Source organism: Oryza glaberrima, chromosome 6, assembly GCF_000147395.1.
Source record: "Oryza glaberrima chromosome 6, OglaRS2, whole genome shotgun sequence".
In the NCBI taxonomy this organism is placed as follows: domain Eukaryota; kingdom Viridiplantae; phylum Streptophyta; class Magnoliopsida; order Poales; family Poaceae; genus Oryza; species Oryza glaberrima.
In genome coordinates, this window is record NC_068331.1 from 7,476,916 (window position 1) to 7,492,770 (window position 15,855).

Genomic DNA, 15,855 nt, shown 5'->3' on the forward strand with positions numbered 1-15,855 from the left:
TGAAACAATCACGGATATACGAAGAAACAACCCGAAACCGAAACCGACAAGCGTCGCCCGGTCAGACCGCGGGCCTGGCCGGTCTGACCGCTACACATGAGCCGGTCTGACCGGCAACCTCCGGCTGGTCTGACCGGTCCCAACAAAACAGTAAACCATGTTCATCACCTGAAAATTGATTATCTCCAAAACCACTTCGACGATAATCTGCAAATATCAAAACCAATAATCACAGATGTCAATTGTTCATCACAGAATAAGAATCAAAACACACATTGATCTTACACTTTTCATCCCTGTACGTATAAAAAATGAATAGAAATTGATTCGATAGTCAAACGTTCAGATTTTAATTTATCAACCAGTATGCTGAAAAAATGTTTTGAAATTGGGTTATGTAGTCTAAACAGAAATTTTAGGCACTGTCCTCGTCGTTGTAATGTGGCTTGTTTCATTCAAATTCGATTAACGGATTAAGAGAAACGCTAAAATCAATGTTACTGACTAGGTCGGATATCGGTACGACATTTCGTTTCCTTAAATGTGGGCTTGATAGAGGCGTAATCTGATTTTTTACCAACGTAGAAGTCACAGAAAAACTTCTATATGTCTGATATGATAATACACATGACGTTTTTGCTAGCATTCCTATTCAGATTTCTCCTCTAAAAGTCTGACAAAAAGATTATATACAGACTAATTAAATAGCCATGGAAAGTAATTAAGTTTACTACGTACAAACTAACGGAAATTCAAAAAAAAAAGAAAGAAAAAAATATTAGATGAATATGATTGAGATAAAAAAAATAGCAGTTCATGTTAGGTACAACCGGATAATCATTAATTTTAGAGAAATGATATTTCCTTGTACAATATAATACAAGCAAATTCCAACACAGATACAGCTCAATACCTATTAATTCTAAATTTAAGAATTATTAAACTACAAAATACTATGGTGCAGTCCAGAACACACAAAAGGCTTGAACAAGCACAAACTACACAATGACCAGGCCATTACCACCATTACAAATCAAAATAAGAGGAAATTAACGGCTAAATTCTCATGCTCCATCCGCTCTTGTGATTAATTCTTTCTTTTGCTGAGCGACAGCACAATGACGCTGTGCTTTCCCTTCCTTTTCTCAAGGTGCTTGGTGACATTACGTGCGAACCTTGAGAAGAGTACGTCTAGTATAGACTCCCCAAAATGGCTAGCGATCAAGGGCTCCAGCACAGCTCTAATGCACTTGGCGACGTTCAAGCCACTCTTGATAGGATTAATATTAATTGCTTGTCCTTGATCTGATGAGTCGTCGTAAGGATCCCAGTTCGACTCAAAGACGTGAATTTTGTTGATGGTGAAAAGCTTGCTGCTTATCACCACTGTTTTGACTTCATGGATAGATGGCTCGTAATTTGGAATGTTGAAGGAGTCAAGCTTTTCCTTCTCCACGAGACCCTGCCATGTTGAAAGCAGAAAGCAAGTTCTTTCATTTTAGAGACTCTGTTTATAATAATACTGATCAGGCGAGGAAAATAATATGTATTGTTCATTTTATAACACTCTTCTTGCTATCAACCAATCATCCTGTACATAAGACTGGAAATGTGAAGTATCAGCGTAGAAAATAAGGTGTAATAATGTTTGGATATAGAGACCGGATTTTAATCCATTTTTTAAATAAAGAGTAGTAAGTGCTAAGTGGCTCATTTTAGATTGAAACAAATCTGCATTGTCCTGAGTAAATTGTCATTTCAATTAATCAAATTGGTTTGAAAATCTTCTTTTTACAGAATATGTCCTGAGGAAAGCCCAAAGTTTTTTTTTGAATTGGAAAATGTGTGTATGTTCATATATACACGGACCTCTAAATTTCATGGCTTCCATATCCACCAATATAGAAATTAGTTAAGCTATAGGAAAATGGGAGTGTATAATGCTAGTTCGTAATTAGTAGGGTTAGTGGTTTAGTGTACCTCCATAACTAGAGATTGCAATGCTTGTGAGATTAATCCGTAAAGAACACTTAGGTTTCCATCATATAGGTCATCTTTCTTCCTTGCAAGAAAACTAAGCACCATCTGACCACCTGACACAAGTTCCTGGTAGCGCAACTCAAGAAACTTTGAGAAATCATCGTAAAATAGCTCTTGGTATAGCTTTATCACCGATTTAGGGGTAGTCTTGGCGATGTAAATGTTCCCTTCATTTAGGAATTCCCCATTGTTGCTCTCCTGAAACATCTGTGCACAAAAGCAGTGGAAGATATAAACACATATTAATTATTGGTGCTATGAACTCCTAATGCTGGTACAGAAAATGCGGTCTCTCTTTTTGGATATCTCATGCATTGCAGCAAAAAATGCATTCACTTTAGTACTTCCATTTCACTGTTTTGTACGTGGTATGAATGAAAAGAGACAAATTATTTTATGAAAAAAGGGCCAATTATGGGAGTATATATATAATCGATGGGAACTTACAAAATGCACATATAGAAATAACTACTTTATTTGTTGTTTCAGTAGAAATCTTTAGCAACTAATAAACAGTTAATTTGTACTCTTTCGACCAGTAAAAAAATGCATGACCTATTTAATGAGTTACCACAAAACTGGGATAGGCTTTCAGAGACAGACTTACTTGAGATCTCCAATGTAGTGAATACGATGAATGGAAGAGGTGAACACTCTTGTCAGGGAAAACTCTTGTATAGTAGGATCTTGGCAAGCCTACAACATAGTACTTAGGCAGTATTGCTGCTTCTCTGTTTTGATCTTTGGCGACCCAGTTATCTAGTTGTTCTAAAGATTTAAATAGGTAGTTAAAGTCATTGCCAGGTAGATCATTCATAAAGAACTGAAGGTCAACAGGGCGGTGACCTATCCTTTGACAATATTCGCTGGTCGCTTTTATCACCTCGAAGATAAAGTTTAGTGTATTTGGCCCCGAAGAACAGCCCATGTCAGCGACAAGCATCGTCTTAGGAAGAACTGCAGAGTATAGTTCTTGAATGGCCTTCTGAATCATGGGCTTAGTAGCAACTAAAGTCTTCTCCTAAAATTTCATGTGCACCCTATATTAAATCAAATTAAATTGTTTGGAATTAACAGTTGCATACTACTAAGCAAACTACTCCATCTGCTTCATATTATAAGTCGTTCGACTTTTTTATTACTTAAATTTCTTTACGTTTGACCAAGTTTGTAGAAAAATATAGTAATATTTTTAGTACAAAACAAAAATTGCATCAAAATATATTTAATATTAAATTTAATAAAACTATTTTGGTGTCATAGATGTTGCTATTTTTCCTATAAACTTAGTGATACCTTTTCCTTTTTCTTATATATTTTCTGAAAAAAAAATACCATCACTACTAACAAAAACCTACTACATGCCATCAAAATTTTCTAAATTTGAAAACATACCACTACCTTACGTCACTGCCGTCACAATTTCTATCCCCTTCCCCCAATTCCATGGAGAAGCTCTGTTTTTTTTTAAAAGAAGGGCAAAAGCTTTGCCTCGTATATTAATAGAGAAGGAATAAAGAAAGAATACAAATGTATGTACAGGACCCGTACAAGCAGGAGGAAATTAGGTGATATCATGGAGAAGCTCTGTTCGTGCCGCTGGTGGCTGCTTCTTGGTTCCGGCAAGAAGGGCGAGAGCAGGCGCGGGCAGCTGGTGGCCAGCGGCGTACTGCGCGCGGGAACGTGGTGTGGATGCGGCAAGCTAGCTCCCCCTGCCGGCGCTTCTCTAGCTTCTCGTATGCACTGGTCGAACACCCCTCTCGATCGCACGCAAGAACTGCTTCAATTTCTACCACTTATTTGTTGAATTTGTGGATGGTTTCTTGGTCAATTTTGATTAGTCGACGTTCGATCGGCATGGTGAGTGTGCTGGCGTGCGGCAGCACCAACTTCTCGGCGTCTACAAGGAGCGCGTACGTCATGCTGGTGCTAGCTGTTCGTGCCGTTGGGTAGAGTACATGTCGTCGTGCCTTCTAGTCTAGTGATGGCTAGCTACAGCTTCACGCCGGCGCGCGAGCCACGTCGTACGTAGTGTGCTGGGCCTGGGCGCAGGTGGCGAGCTTCGCGAAGAAGAACGGCTCGGGCGGCGGCGGCGGGTCGCCACCCCATGCGTGCGGCAACCATTGGTGGCGTGGCAGGTGTCTCCCTGCAGCTCCGCGACGAGGCGAGCTGTGCCTGTGAGAAGCCGATGGCGACGATCTACTGGAGACTTGCGGCCGTGCGGGAGGAGGAGATAGTTCGGAAAGTCTTTTTAGCACTTAGGTGCTGCGGCACCTAGGCTAGAAACCACACGATGGTTTAAAGATTCGTGCGTCAAATAGTATACGGAGATGTTAGGAATTTAGGATCGTATTTTCTTTATTTTGAGCGCACGCTCGAAATATAGAGCTGGCCCACCTGAAGATTCGTATGTGGGTTGTTAGGGGGGACCAATACGTGTGTACAACACCTCCTATTCTTGTCCACATCCTCAAAGTCATCGGGACCGAATCGCCACCCGCCGCCGCCGCGGCCGTTCGCCGCCAGCTGGCCGCATCCCCGTTGCATCTTCCTTTGGCGGAAGCGGCACTCCATCTAGTCTCGCCGAGTCTCCGGCCGAGGACTTCCATCAGGTATGCTCTAGGAATCCCCTCTTCCCCAACCCCCTTCTGCCCTCATCCCCCGTCCCCTCTTCCACATCACACTCCTTGAGTCATTGTCCTGGACTCCGACGAGCTTCCATCGCCGCACGTGGAGGCCCTGCTGCCTGCGGCGGCTGCGCGAAGCTTCCTGTGGCAAGAGTTGCCTCCGGGCATAGACGCCGGCGAGCTATCGCGGGCCAGCAATCAAGTTATACCGCCCCATTTGTCATTCTTGAGCTTCTTGATGTGCAGTTCTTCATCCGTGCTGTGAGCGGACGCCGGCAAGACGACACGAGCTGAACCGAGGCAACAATACGTTAAGGTCAGCAAAAACAATCAATTTCTTCCCCTGCCGCACAAGCACGCATTCTTTCGTCGCCGCCGCCACGGAAGAACTCCAGGGCTTTCAATTCTTCAGCAAACGGCGAGCGATTTTGTCCATGGTTGTTTTTCCCTACATTTTGCTGGAGGAAAGAAAGAAACCACACCAGATCTGTTTTTTTTTTTTTGCACATTTTTTTTTGATCAAAGGCTTCACGCCCGGCTTTACTGAGATAAAGGCTTCACTTTTTTTTTGGCACATTCTGATCTACTGAAATGATTTTTCAATTTCTTTTGCATGTTTTATTCTCATTACATGCTTTGGGGGGAGATTAGCATGTCTTTGAGAAGAGTGGTTTATCCAACGTTTGATCATTTGTCTTATTTAAAAATTTTATGTAATTATCATTTATTTTATTGTGACTTGATTCATCATCAAATGTTCTTTGAAGCATGATATAAATATTTTCGTATTTGCGTAAAAAATTTAAATAAAACGAATGGTCAAACGTTGGTCAAAAAGTTAACGGTGTCAACATTACAATACGGAGGGAGTAGCACATACTAATAGATTTCACTCGACTAGTAGTAACATTTTTTTCAAAATAGTAAAGTTGCAATGACATCCATCCAATTAACCCTTTTTATATGGTCATACTACTGGCCTGATTCGGCTTTTTCCCTATATCTGGTATCTCATTTCTTCCCATGGCCTTGCCACCACCTGAGCAGTGCAGCTGTGAGGAAAGCGGTGGCGGGGTTTTCCAGAGGAGACCTCGGTGCGGCGGAGGGGAGTGTCGGGTCTGCGGGTTCCAGCCCCCAAATCTAGCGACGTGGGAGGCGGAGGGGCCGTGGGCAGCGGTGGTCAAGGCTGCGCGTGCCAGCGGAGGTTGTTGGGAGGGACGGAGGCGCAAGCGTTGGACAGCAGTAGTGGCTGAACCCGAGATTGGCATGCAGCAGCGGAGGGGTCGGGAGGCGGTGTCACAGCGGGTCGGCTGCGATGTCTCTGCGGCGGCGGGTGTAGCGGAGGACAGCGGGTGCAGCGGAGGACAGCAGGGGGCCTAAGCTTCGGTGCTCAGTCCTCAGCAAGGAGAAGGCCGTTCCGATGAAGGTGATTTCGTAGGCAGCTGCGACCCTAGAGGCCGCGACGGCCTGCGAGTCCGAGCAGCGATCTCCTTAGTTGCGGCAGCTACGGCCTTAGGGGCGGCGGCGGCGTAAGGACTGGTGCAAGGTGGTACAGGCGAAGGTGGATCTCGTCGGTGATGGCAGCCCTAGGGGTGGTGGAGGCTTGGGAGTCCGGACAAAAGATGATATGCTCGATCACCACAGCAGAGGACGCCGGTAGAGGTGGCGGCAGGCTGAGAGTCCGAGAGGTAGTGGAGGATTCCAACGTTGGCAACGGTCCTATCGGCTGCAAAGGCTTAGGAATCTGGCAAAGCAGAAGCATATCCTTTCATCTCGCATTTGGTCGGCTAGTTCTGACTGGACGACGATGGATGAAGGTGGGCTACCCGGTGGCGTGTGGCACCGGTTCACTTGAAGTGGATGAAGATGGCACCAGTGGAGATTAGCAGCGAGAACGCATTAGGGGCGGTGATGAGTAGACAACTTCCACTCGTCAATTTTGTTCAGTAGAGGATGTCGGGATGCAGGGATATGCAGAGGTTGTAGGTTTTTCATTTTTTGGGTTTGTGTTCTCCTCTATATTGAGGTGTGAGTTTAAATACTCTTGTATCCTTTTGGATGTGTATACCCCTCATGGACATAGTGGCCGGATTAATGAAAATCCCTTATCTAAACAAAACCTAGCTTATGCATGTTTTCTATTTTTAGTTTTTTTTTCACCCAGAACCATGATGTTTGATTTTACATTGGATTTGCATGCATATAAAAGTGATTTTACCATCCTTAAGGGATGTACCATACTTTGTAGTATCAGGTAATAGGTGTATCGAGATACCAAAATTTTTAGTATAAAATTTGAGCAATTTTACCATCCAATATTTGATACCAGAGGTACTTTCTAGTGATGTACCTTGAGACTTTCGGAAGGACTGTAAAATTTTACTATAATTTAGACAGAAGCCCTCACGAAACAACTCGATCCAAGAAAATACAAATATGTGTAGCCCAATTTAGACAAATCAAATCAACATAATATACCGAATTAAAAGTAAATTTCCCTATAAATATATATAATATATATCTACTGAAATGAATCTGCAATTTCTCAAAGAAACAGAGTTAGTGTGTAGTGTGTACTAACTTGAAGCTTCGAGTTCTTCGCATAGCTATTTTCTCCGTCCCCTTCAACCATGCCAAAGTCAATTTCCATATAGCTAAGACTAAGAGTGTGGATAATGTGATACAGGAGGAGACCTAATAACTTCTTTTTAGGAGTGTATACAACTGGGAGGTTCAACACACAAGTAGCATATATAGATATAGAAATCATGGTGCCATTATATTTATAGATGCAAATGGTGATTGTACACGTTTATCACGCCTACAACAATTAATGATATATATACAAATATATATTTACAAAGTGGGATGGTGATTAATTGTTGTTTCCCCACGTATCTATTGCTGCTGTGTTTGTCCGCATTCAGGACAATCAATCTCTACCACCGAAAAGTGCGAAAATTAAGGGCTATCACATATGGTCCATATATATATGACATTAATTTGCAACACTCCCAAGATTATAATCCTGAAAAAAATTTCATCCACATATAAACTTTGTGGCGTGTGATCCACATGCTTCATGTAGCTAGACAGCAACGAGGTACATTCCATAGTGGCGGAGACTGCAGGGTGGAACGATCAGTAGCTTGGGCCCTCCGATCCAGCATTTTTTTTCTCACATATAATCATCAAACTGATTAGGCCATACAGTGTTTAGGCTTCCTCCATGACTTTTAATTAGTATCCTCACATCCCTTTGAAGGTTATATATTCTCTTATCCATTGGCTTTATACATGGGCTATCCTACAGAAGTCTGGTTGCCTGGTTCGCAGGATATGATAGTTGTGGCATGTCAATATTTGGAGAAGATGGTTAAGAAGTTTTTTACCCAGAAATATGGATGGCGATCTAGTTTTAGAATTGGTGGCCCTTAAAACTCTGTGCTTTTAGAGGAAATGGCCAATGAGTTATTCATGAGTGGCAATTTAGTCTTTGTTTTTTACCTAGGAATATGGATGGCGATCTAGTCTAAGTTCAATAAAAAGTTCCATTATCTAAAAAAAAAACTCTAATTCATGTTTCCGCCATCAGTCGCCGTTAAATAGCAGCGCGCTTAATTTATACATTTTACGTCAAGTCGCTGATTTTTTTTTATAATGGGTTAGGTCGCCAGAAAAAAAAAAACTACCTCAATCTATTTACTTTATTTACAATTGACCGGCCCCTAAACTATTTTTGACATATTTTACTCCCCCAAAAATAAAAGAAAGGAAAAGCTACAAATCACTCCAGATTATGAGCATATTTCTCTTTTAGCCGATATCTCCTTGTACACATTATCTAAAAAAAATCTCCTTGTACACAGGTCATATTTTAGGGTGAAATTCCATAGTATCCTTCGATGGCAGCATAAACTACGTTACAAAATATTTCAAAAGTTTACATGACAGTTGTGCGCTTAGTTTTCTGTTTGTATGGTTAAACTTTAATAAATCAGTCCTGCAGGGTGCTTCAAACTGATCATGGAAGCAGGGTTTTCTGAAAAACCTTAATCTTAGGCCATTTCTCCCATTTTCCCCGATTTCTCCGGTGTGAGCAAGGGAGCTAGGCGACGGTGGCGATGATTCGCAACGGCGTGCCTATGTGTGGTGGGCTTAGGCCATGCACGGATGCGACGGTCAAACCGATAGTGCGCCGTGAGTCGACATCGCTAAGTCTACCCGAGCAGGGTGCCCATATGCACAAAGGACAGCGATGTCAAGGTGATGATGACGGCGGCGATGGCGCACGATGGCCTGAGGTCAATGGTCCGCTCCCCAACCATGGTTCTCCTCCTTGGTGTGGTTGAGGCTGTAGCCGAGGCGAGCCTCATTGTCACACGGCCAAGTCAGGCATGCGCGGGATTGTCTAGCGGCGAAATATGGCCGGTACACGGCGCAGCTGAAGTAGCGCATCACTCGCATGATAACGGAGGAGGATATCGGAGATGCGCATGATGACACAGCTCATGCCTCGTGTAGTTATCTTGGACGATCCGTAAGTCCTAATTCGGTTAGCAAAGGCCCTAATTGTTTCAAGATTTGATCAATTTGGGGTTTTTTTGGGTTCGGGATTGACTAATTTAGGAGGTTAGAGTTCTTGATATTGGGGGAAATGAAATTAGGATTTTGGATTTGAGGAAAACTAAAGTTTTGGGTTTTGAATTTGGGGAATATTGGAAATTTGCTTGATTTCAATCCCATTCGTGATCCCCTACTTCTAAGTGCTACTCAAGCCATGAATTTGAAAGGCAAGATGCAACTTACATAGATATTGAGCCTTAATTACGCTAGATCAGAACTTGAAAATAAAAGGGGGGAAATTAAGTACATGAAACTTAAGTATAACATAATTACCAGGGAAATTATACCTCAATTGACAAGAAATAAACATGAATTAAAAAACAATCTTAAATTGAACGTGAACCAAACAATAAACCCTAAAACCAAACAAGTCGACGGTTGCAAAAACTTGATGCTATCATGAACAAATGTTATTACTAAAAAAAACTGATTACCGTATTTATTTGGGTTTGATGGTGGGCATGGCTTTGCAGATTTGCAGATTAGGAAACGGATGTGATTACCAAAAATATTGATTATTGCAAAAATAAACCGATTACTGAAGGTGATTCCGCTTGCGATGGACGCCGGACAAAAACTTTTATTAGGAACCTTACCTTACCTTATTTTTTATTAGGTATATAGATTTCTTGATTTATTTTTCTAAGATCAAAATATTGCCACCACTGACAGGTGGTTCCACATGATATTTATCTCTCAGAGGAAAAAAACCAGGGGAGGCCGACAAAAGTGGGGTCATGCCAACTTCTCCCATTCCATCTGTTTCTTCTCCATCTCGCACTCTCTCGCACATGTTGTGCATGACGAGCGGCACAGGCACGGCATGGCGCCGTCTGCACGCGCAATGGCATGTCGACGAGGCGACCACGACAAACCGGACAGGACAGTGATGGCATATGGCCCTCGCAAGGCACTGTAGCGACGGCGACACGACATGCGCAGAGCTGACTCGGATCATAGGTTTTAACGGGTTGCTTGGTTGATGACTAAGTTTGCCACACCTCACTCTGTCACAAGTGTGTTATGCCATTTGTTGGCCATAAGTATAGTTAAGTTTGGCAAGAATTTAAGTATATGGCGTGCAGGCCCAATAATTTATAAAGTGAGGCATGATTTAGGTGTGGCAACTAATCAAACACTATACTAACAAATTATGGTATGCTTAACGTTTGATATGGCAACCTTTGAGAGCCAACCAAACAGCCTAATTTCAACCTAGCGCACGAGCATATTGCGCCTGTGAGAGTTGGTTTGATTTTGCAAAGGGTAAATTGGAACCATACCGTTGTAATTATATTAAAGTTTGAGATATGCCATCGGTATCTCAATGATATGTAGGACCCACATGAGTTAATGATATGTGGCTCAGTATGCCATATCTTAAATTTATAAATTTTATAAAATTATAATGGTATGGTTTTAATTTTTCCTTTTGCAAATGGGTTGGCGCGACGGCAAACTCCTAGTTTCGCCGGTGCATGGCGGCCATGCGTGGGAGGAAAGAAGGGTCTTCACGGCGATATGGTATGATCGGAAATAATTGATCAGGAATCTAGCCGTCATATATGTACATTGAACTGGTAGTGCTTTGGGCACGCACACAAGGTGCTCGACGTATGTTTCAGAGGTGTGGTGGTGGGCTGGTGGCAGCTTGTAGTCGCTAGTAGAAATGTGCATATCTATGATAAAACTTTAATGTCATGGTCGATGACGAATTCGTCATAAGAAAATTTCTGTGACGTATTCGTACGTGTTCGTAAAAAACGGAGCGTGACATTCGTTTAGTCACGACGAATCAGCAAATTTTGTCATGGAACTTGTATCATCCATGAATAAACCAAATTCATCGTAGAACCTATACTTTTTATGATCAAATTTGATGTCACATAAATTTGTGCATGTGAGCCTTGCAATAATCACTAAAAAGGAAAACAAAATGGAATATGTATGGATCAAAATAGCCAGAATCAGCGGCGGAAACAGATCAAAATAGCCAATACTTTAGTTTTTTTCAGATTTTGTTCAAACTCCAGTAAATACAATGCAAATTTTGAAACTGTGGGGTCCCCACCTCTGCCCAGATTGGCACAAACGACAAACCAGCCAAAAATCGTCATTCTGGCCACTAACATAGTTACTTCACCCGTTTTATATTATGAGTCATTTAACTTTTTCCCTAGTTAAACTTCTTTTAACTTTGATCAAGTTTAGAGAAAAATATAGTAGTATTTTCAACACAAAACAAACATATTATCAAAATATATTCAATGTTAGATATAATGAAACTAGTTTAATATATTAGATGTTGCTAATTTTTTCTACAAACTTAGTCAAACTTAACCAAACTTGATTAGAAAAGAACTTATAATATGAAACATAGGAAGTAAGATGTAACAGCCAGATCATCATCATCTATGGCACTCCATCTCCATATGTTCTTGCCAATGACAGTGCAATGACATTGTGCTTTCCCTTCCTTTTGTCAAGGTATTTGCTTACATTACTGGCAATCCTTGAGAAGAGAACATCTTGAACCGATTCCCCAAAATAGGTAGTGAACAACCGCCCCAACACTGGCCTCAAAGACCTCGCGACATTCAACCCACTTTGTGCCGGGTAGAGCACAACCTCTCCTTCTAAGTCATCGTCGTAAGGATCCCAATTTGATTCAGAGAGTTGGATCTGGTTGATGATGAACAGCTTGCTCCGCATGATGATTGTTTTCACTTCATGCGTTGACGGCATGTAGACCGGCATGTTGAAGTTGTTAAGCTTTTTCTTCTCCATAAGACCCTAATGTGTTGAAAGTGGAAATTAAGCACATTAATTCATTGAAGAATCTAGCTAGATATATATATATATATATATATATATATATGACAATGTATAGTAATTAATATATCATGAGTAATATGGATTGTGTAGACCTCCATAACAAGAGATTGTATTGCTCGTGAAATTAATACATGAAGAGTACATTGATCTCCATCAGATACATCTTCGTTCTTCCTTCCAAGGAAAGTGAGTAGCATCTGACCACCAGATATAAGTTTGTTTGAGCGCAACTCGAGGAAATTTGAGAAATCCTTCTCAAATAACTCCTGATATAACTTGACTGTTGATATGGGTGTAGTCTTGGAGATGTAAATATTGCCTTCGTTCAGGGGCTCCTTTATATTTTTCATTTCGAACATCTGGATATGAAGAACAAAATCTTGATATTTTGCTATACTGCTAACAGCAATTTTGATCCCTCAATAATAACAGTTATCTATATCTCATGCCTGCATATACAAGATATACGCATTTACTACATCAGTTTTTGTTTATGATTTGGACCACCCTTTAAACTATGTTATCCCTTTGTATCAGGTATTTTTACCTTTGAGGCACTTTCAACCACCCTTAACTCTTTTATCTATCTACAACCAACTTATCATATGCCAAAGAAATGGTATTGTGTATAACTGTGAGAGTTTATTGACGAGTAGGAGCCGATGTACTTGAGATCATTCATATATATGCTCGAAAAAGAGTCAGGTTAGTCCAAAGTAACACAAAGGTAAAATTACTCAGTCCAAAGTGAAAGCATTAATTGAAGGGTGATCCAAATTAAGTGAAACATCGGTCACAAATGTAGGCCAAAGTGAAATTTACTCTTTTTATATCATAGGTGAAAGAAAATGTATGATAACAAGTCCCAACTTATTCTATCTTACTATAAAGTTATCCCCCACTAACTACTTAAGCTTAACATGCAAAGATGCCACATCATCATCCACTAACAAGATGCCACATCATCATCCACTAATCCACTAATTAACAAGATGCCACATCATCATCCACTAACAATCATCATATTTAAACATCATGCAAACATGCTATGTTTTTATAGTTTTTATAATTTAAGAGCTTTTCAAATACAAACATGTTAAATTATCATCCAACATAATTCACATAATGTTTCAATATACATCTTTATTATGTTTTATGATATCCTATATACTTATATAGTTCATCCTCACTTAGTTAGTGCTTAAATGATTAATCTATGGTCCAGATTATCTTTCTCCTTTTTTCCTCTAATTAAGTCATATCCCATCAATTATTTTTAGCCTTTAGATGATTAATCTACGGTCCACACACCCAAACTATCTCCCTATTTTTCTTCTTGTATAAAATCATACCATCTTACTTTTTACGTTTGAATCACCGTTCTACATACTATTTAAATTTAAATTAACATAAACCACATTAATTTACTTAATCTGCTGTTATCTAGCTATCATAGCTATCTTACACGTTATTTTTTTATTGTTATAATACTAAATTCCCGCAGCAATGCGCGGGGTTTCACCTAGTTATCTCAATAATTGAATGCTAGTACTATGATCAAAATTTATGGTAAAACCAAATAAAAATAACATTTAGAATATATCCCAAAAAAATGCTCCTTTGACAAGATCTGGCGATAGCAGGTAAATTATTCATCAATACTCTTGCATGATCTATATCGATGGCCAAGGTGTATATATTCATATATAAATTCAAAACAAATACTACAATTTTAGTAAAGCATATATCTCAAAAGGCTAAATACAAATGAGATTGATGTCTAAATGCACTACTCTAAAAGTATGCTTCACCTGGACATCTGCAATTAACTGTGATAAGCTTGTCTGATTACCTTAGATCGCCAGTGCAGAGCATACGAGGAGTGGAACAGATGAACACTATTTTTGGGGAAGAGCCTTCTATAGTATGAGCTTGCCAATCCAGCAACATAGTATTGAGGCAGTGTAGTTGCTTGTCTGTTTTGATCTTTAGCAACAAAATTATCAATCTGTTCTAAAGATTTAAACAGGTGATTAAAATCATTGCTAGGTAGATCATTCAGGAAAAACTGAACATCCACGGGGCACTGACCGATCCTGTTATAATATTCAGCGATCGCTCTAATCACGGTAGAGACAAACATTAGGGTATTTGGCCCCGAGGAGCATCCTAGGTCAGCTACAAGTATCATCATTGGTTGAAGAGCAGTGTGTACTTTTTTAATGGCCTTTTCAATCATCGGTTTTGTCTGAAGCAGAGCCTTTCCCTAACATTCAAAGCAAACATAAATACATGGCATTGTGACTAACTGTGGGAAACCAGTACTGCAAGCTAGAAAAATATATGAATGGTACATGTAATTAATTTAATCTGAAGATAATTTCACTTTGAGTTAAACTAGTGATGAGAACATATGATTGCTTTAGATACACACAAAACTCTCTAAGTTGTCATGGAAGGTCCAATCACTAGAGCTCGCATTCATAAATTGCAATAACAGGTGAGCTCATTCCTAAGTATTTCTTCATGTGATTTTGATAAAATACTAACCAATGATTTAATTATAATTAGAAAGTATGGAGAAGACCAAAAAGAGAGGCTAGAAGGATGATGTCAGGCGTTGAAGTCAAGATGGAGGGCCAACTCATATCAAGTTTGAGTCTACCTTAGGCTCTAGGAGTAGTCTGCGCTAAAAACATCACGCAGCCGCATTCAGACTCACATATGGAAAGCTAACGAGACCACCTTTCCAATGGGTCCGGTCTCACGTCAAAATTTCTTCTGAAAGAAGTGGCGTCCAGAATCTATCTGAGTGCTGCATCACCATCTTTTGGGCCGATGGGCCATGTATCGTATTGAAGTCCAATAATGATGCTTCTAGAGGTCCTTGATCGACCTAGCTAGAACCTATATGTGTTGATTGAAAACCAGATTGTGTGTACCAAGTTTCTGCCAAATCGATAATCTCTACTTGATGGAAGATCGGGCACCCCATTACTGTCAACAAAATTTGTACCGTTGACATTAACATATATTACAACAACATAGCCTATATAACTAGTAAAATTGCATTTTTTCCCTATCTTTATAGCATGTCTCTCATTCATATTCATATAGATTGCCACTTTTTCATGTTTATAGCATGTCTCTCACTCATAATGTCACTGCTTGGTACTAGGCCTATGCTGATAGCTTATACAACATGGTTGCATGTGCACACATAGTAAAATGATTTATTTAGTCTCACCTTGCTAGTTCTAAGAGATCACTAGTTTATATAACTGGAAGGTGGTCTAATAAAATCGTGTTGGGCATAGAATTATATCATAATGTAAAGTTGTTACACATATTTATTTTACTTCTCTCATCCCCAAGTAGGGTCGCCCATCATCCTCATGGAGTTATACCTATCCCTTTCATTAAGCAATATTACTACAAATTAAAGGAAAACCAACATACAAGAAACCAACTAGCATAAAGACAACCAACTAATTAAATGCAAACCAAATACAAGAAACCAACTAGAATAAAGAACACAATCCTTTTGCTCCATTGGAACTCACTTGAATAATAATCATTAGAACGATTTAAGGTAGCATTTTTGCAACTACATACATATACTTTCGACAAACCTAGTGCCCAAAGGTACACCATCGGGGGCTTAACATCGACAACCCATCGTGGTCAACGGGAAGCTTGAGCAATCAAATAGAGGGATCAAGTGGGA

At 40.2% G+C, this 15,855-nt stretch overlaps 2 protein-coding genes across 2 annotated transcripts; both read right to left on the minus strand.

Moving 5' to 3' along the window:
* Positions 1 to 807: 807 nt before the first annotated feature.
* LOC127775542 (anthranilate O-methyltransferase 2-like) lies at positions 808 to 7,400 on the minus strand. The gene is made up of 4 exons (XM_052301798.1): positions 7,249 to 7,400; positions 2,648 to 3,061; positions 1,981 to 2,247; positions 808 to 1,462 (listed from the first exon to the last, which is right to left on the minus strand). The coding sequence occupies exons 1-4, from the start codon at positions 7,315 to 7,317 to the stop codon at positions 1,088 to 1,090; spliced, it is 1,125 nt and encodes a 374-aa protein (XP_052157758.1). The 5' UTR covers positions 7,318 to 7,400; the 3' UTR covers positions 808 to 1,087.
* A 4,305-nt stretch (positions 7,401 to 11,705) lies between these two features.
* LOC127776358 (benzoate O-methyltransferase-like) lies at positions 11,706 to 15,123 on the minus strand. The gene is made up of 4 exons (XM_052302721.1): positions 15,071 to 15,123; positions 13,981 to 14,224; positions 12,221 to 12,487; positions 11,706 to 12,086 (listed from the first exon to the last, which is right to left on the minus strand). Exons 1-4 carry the CDS (start codon positions 15,121 to 15,123, stop codon positions 11,706 to 11,708), a joined length of 945 nt encoding a protein of 314 aa, XP_052158681.1.
* Between the last annotated feature and the right edge of the window lie 732 nt (positions 15,124 to 15,855).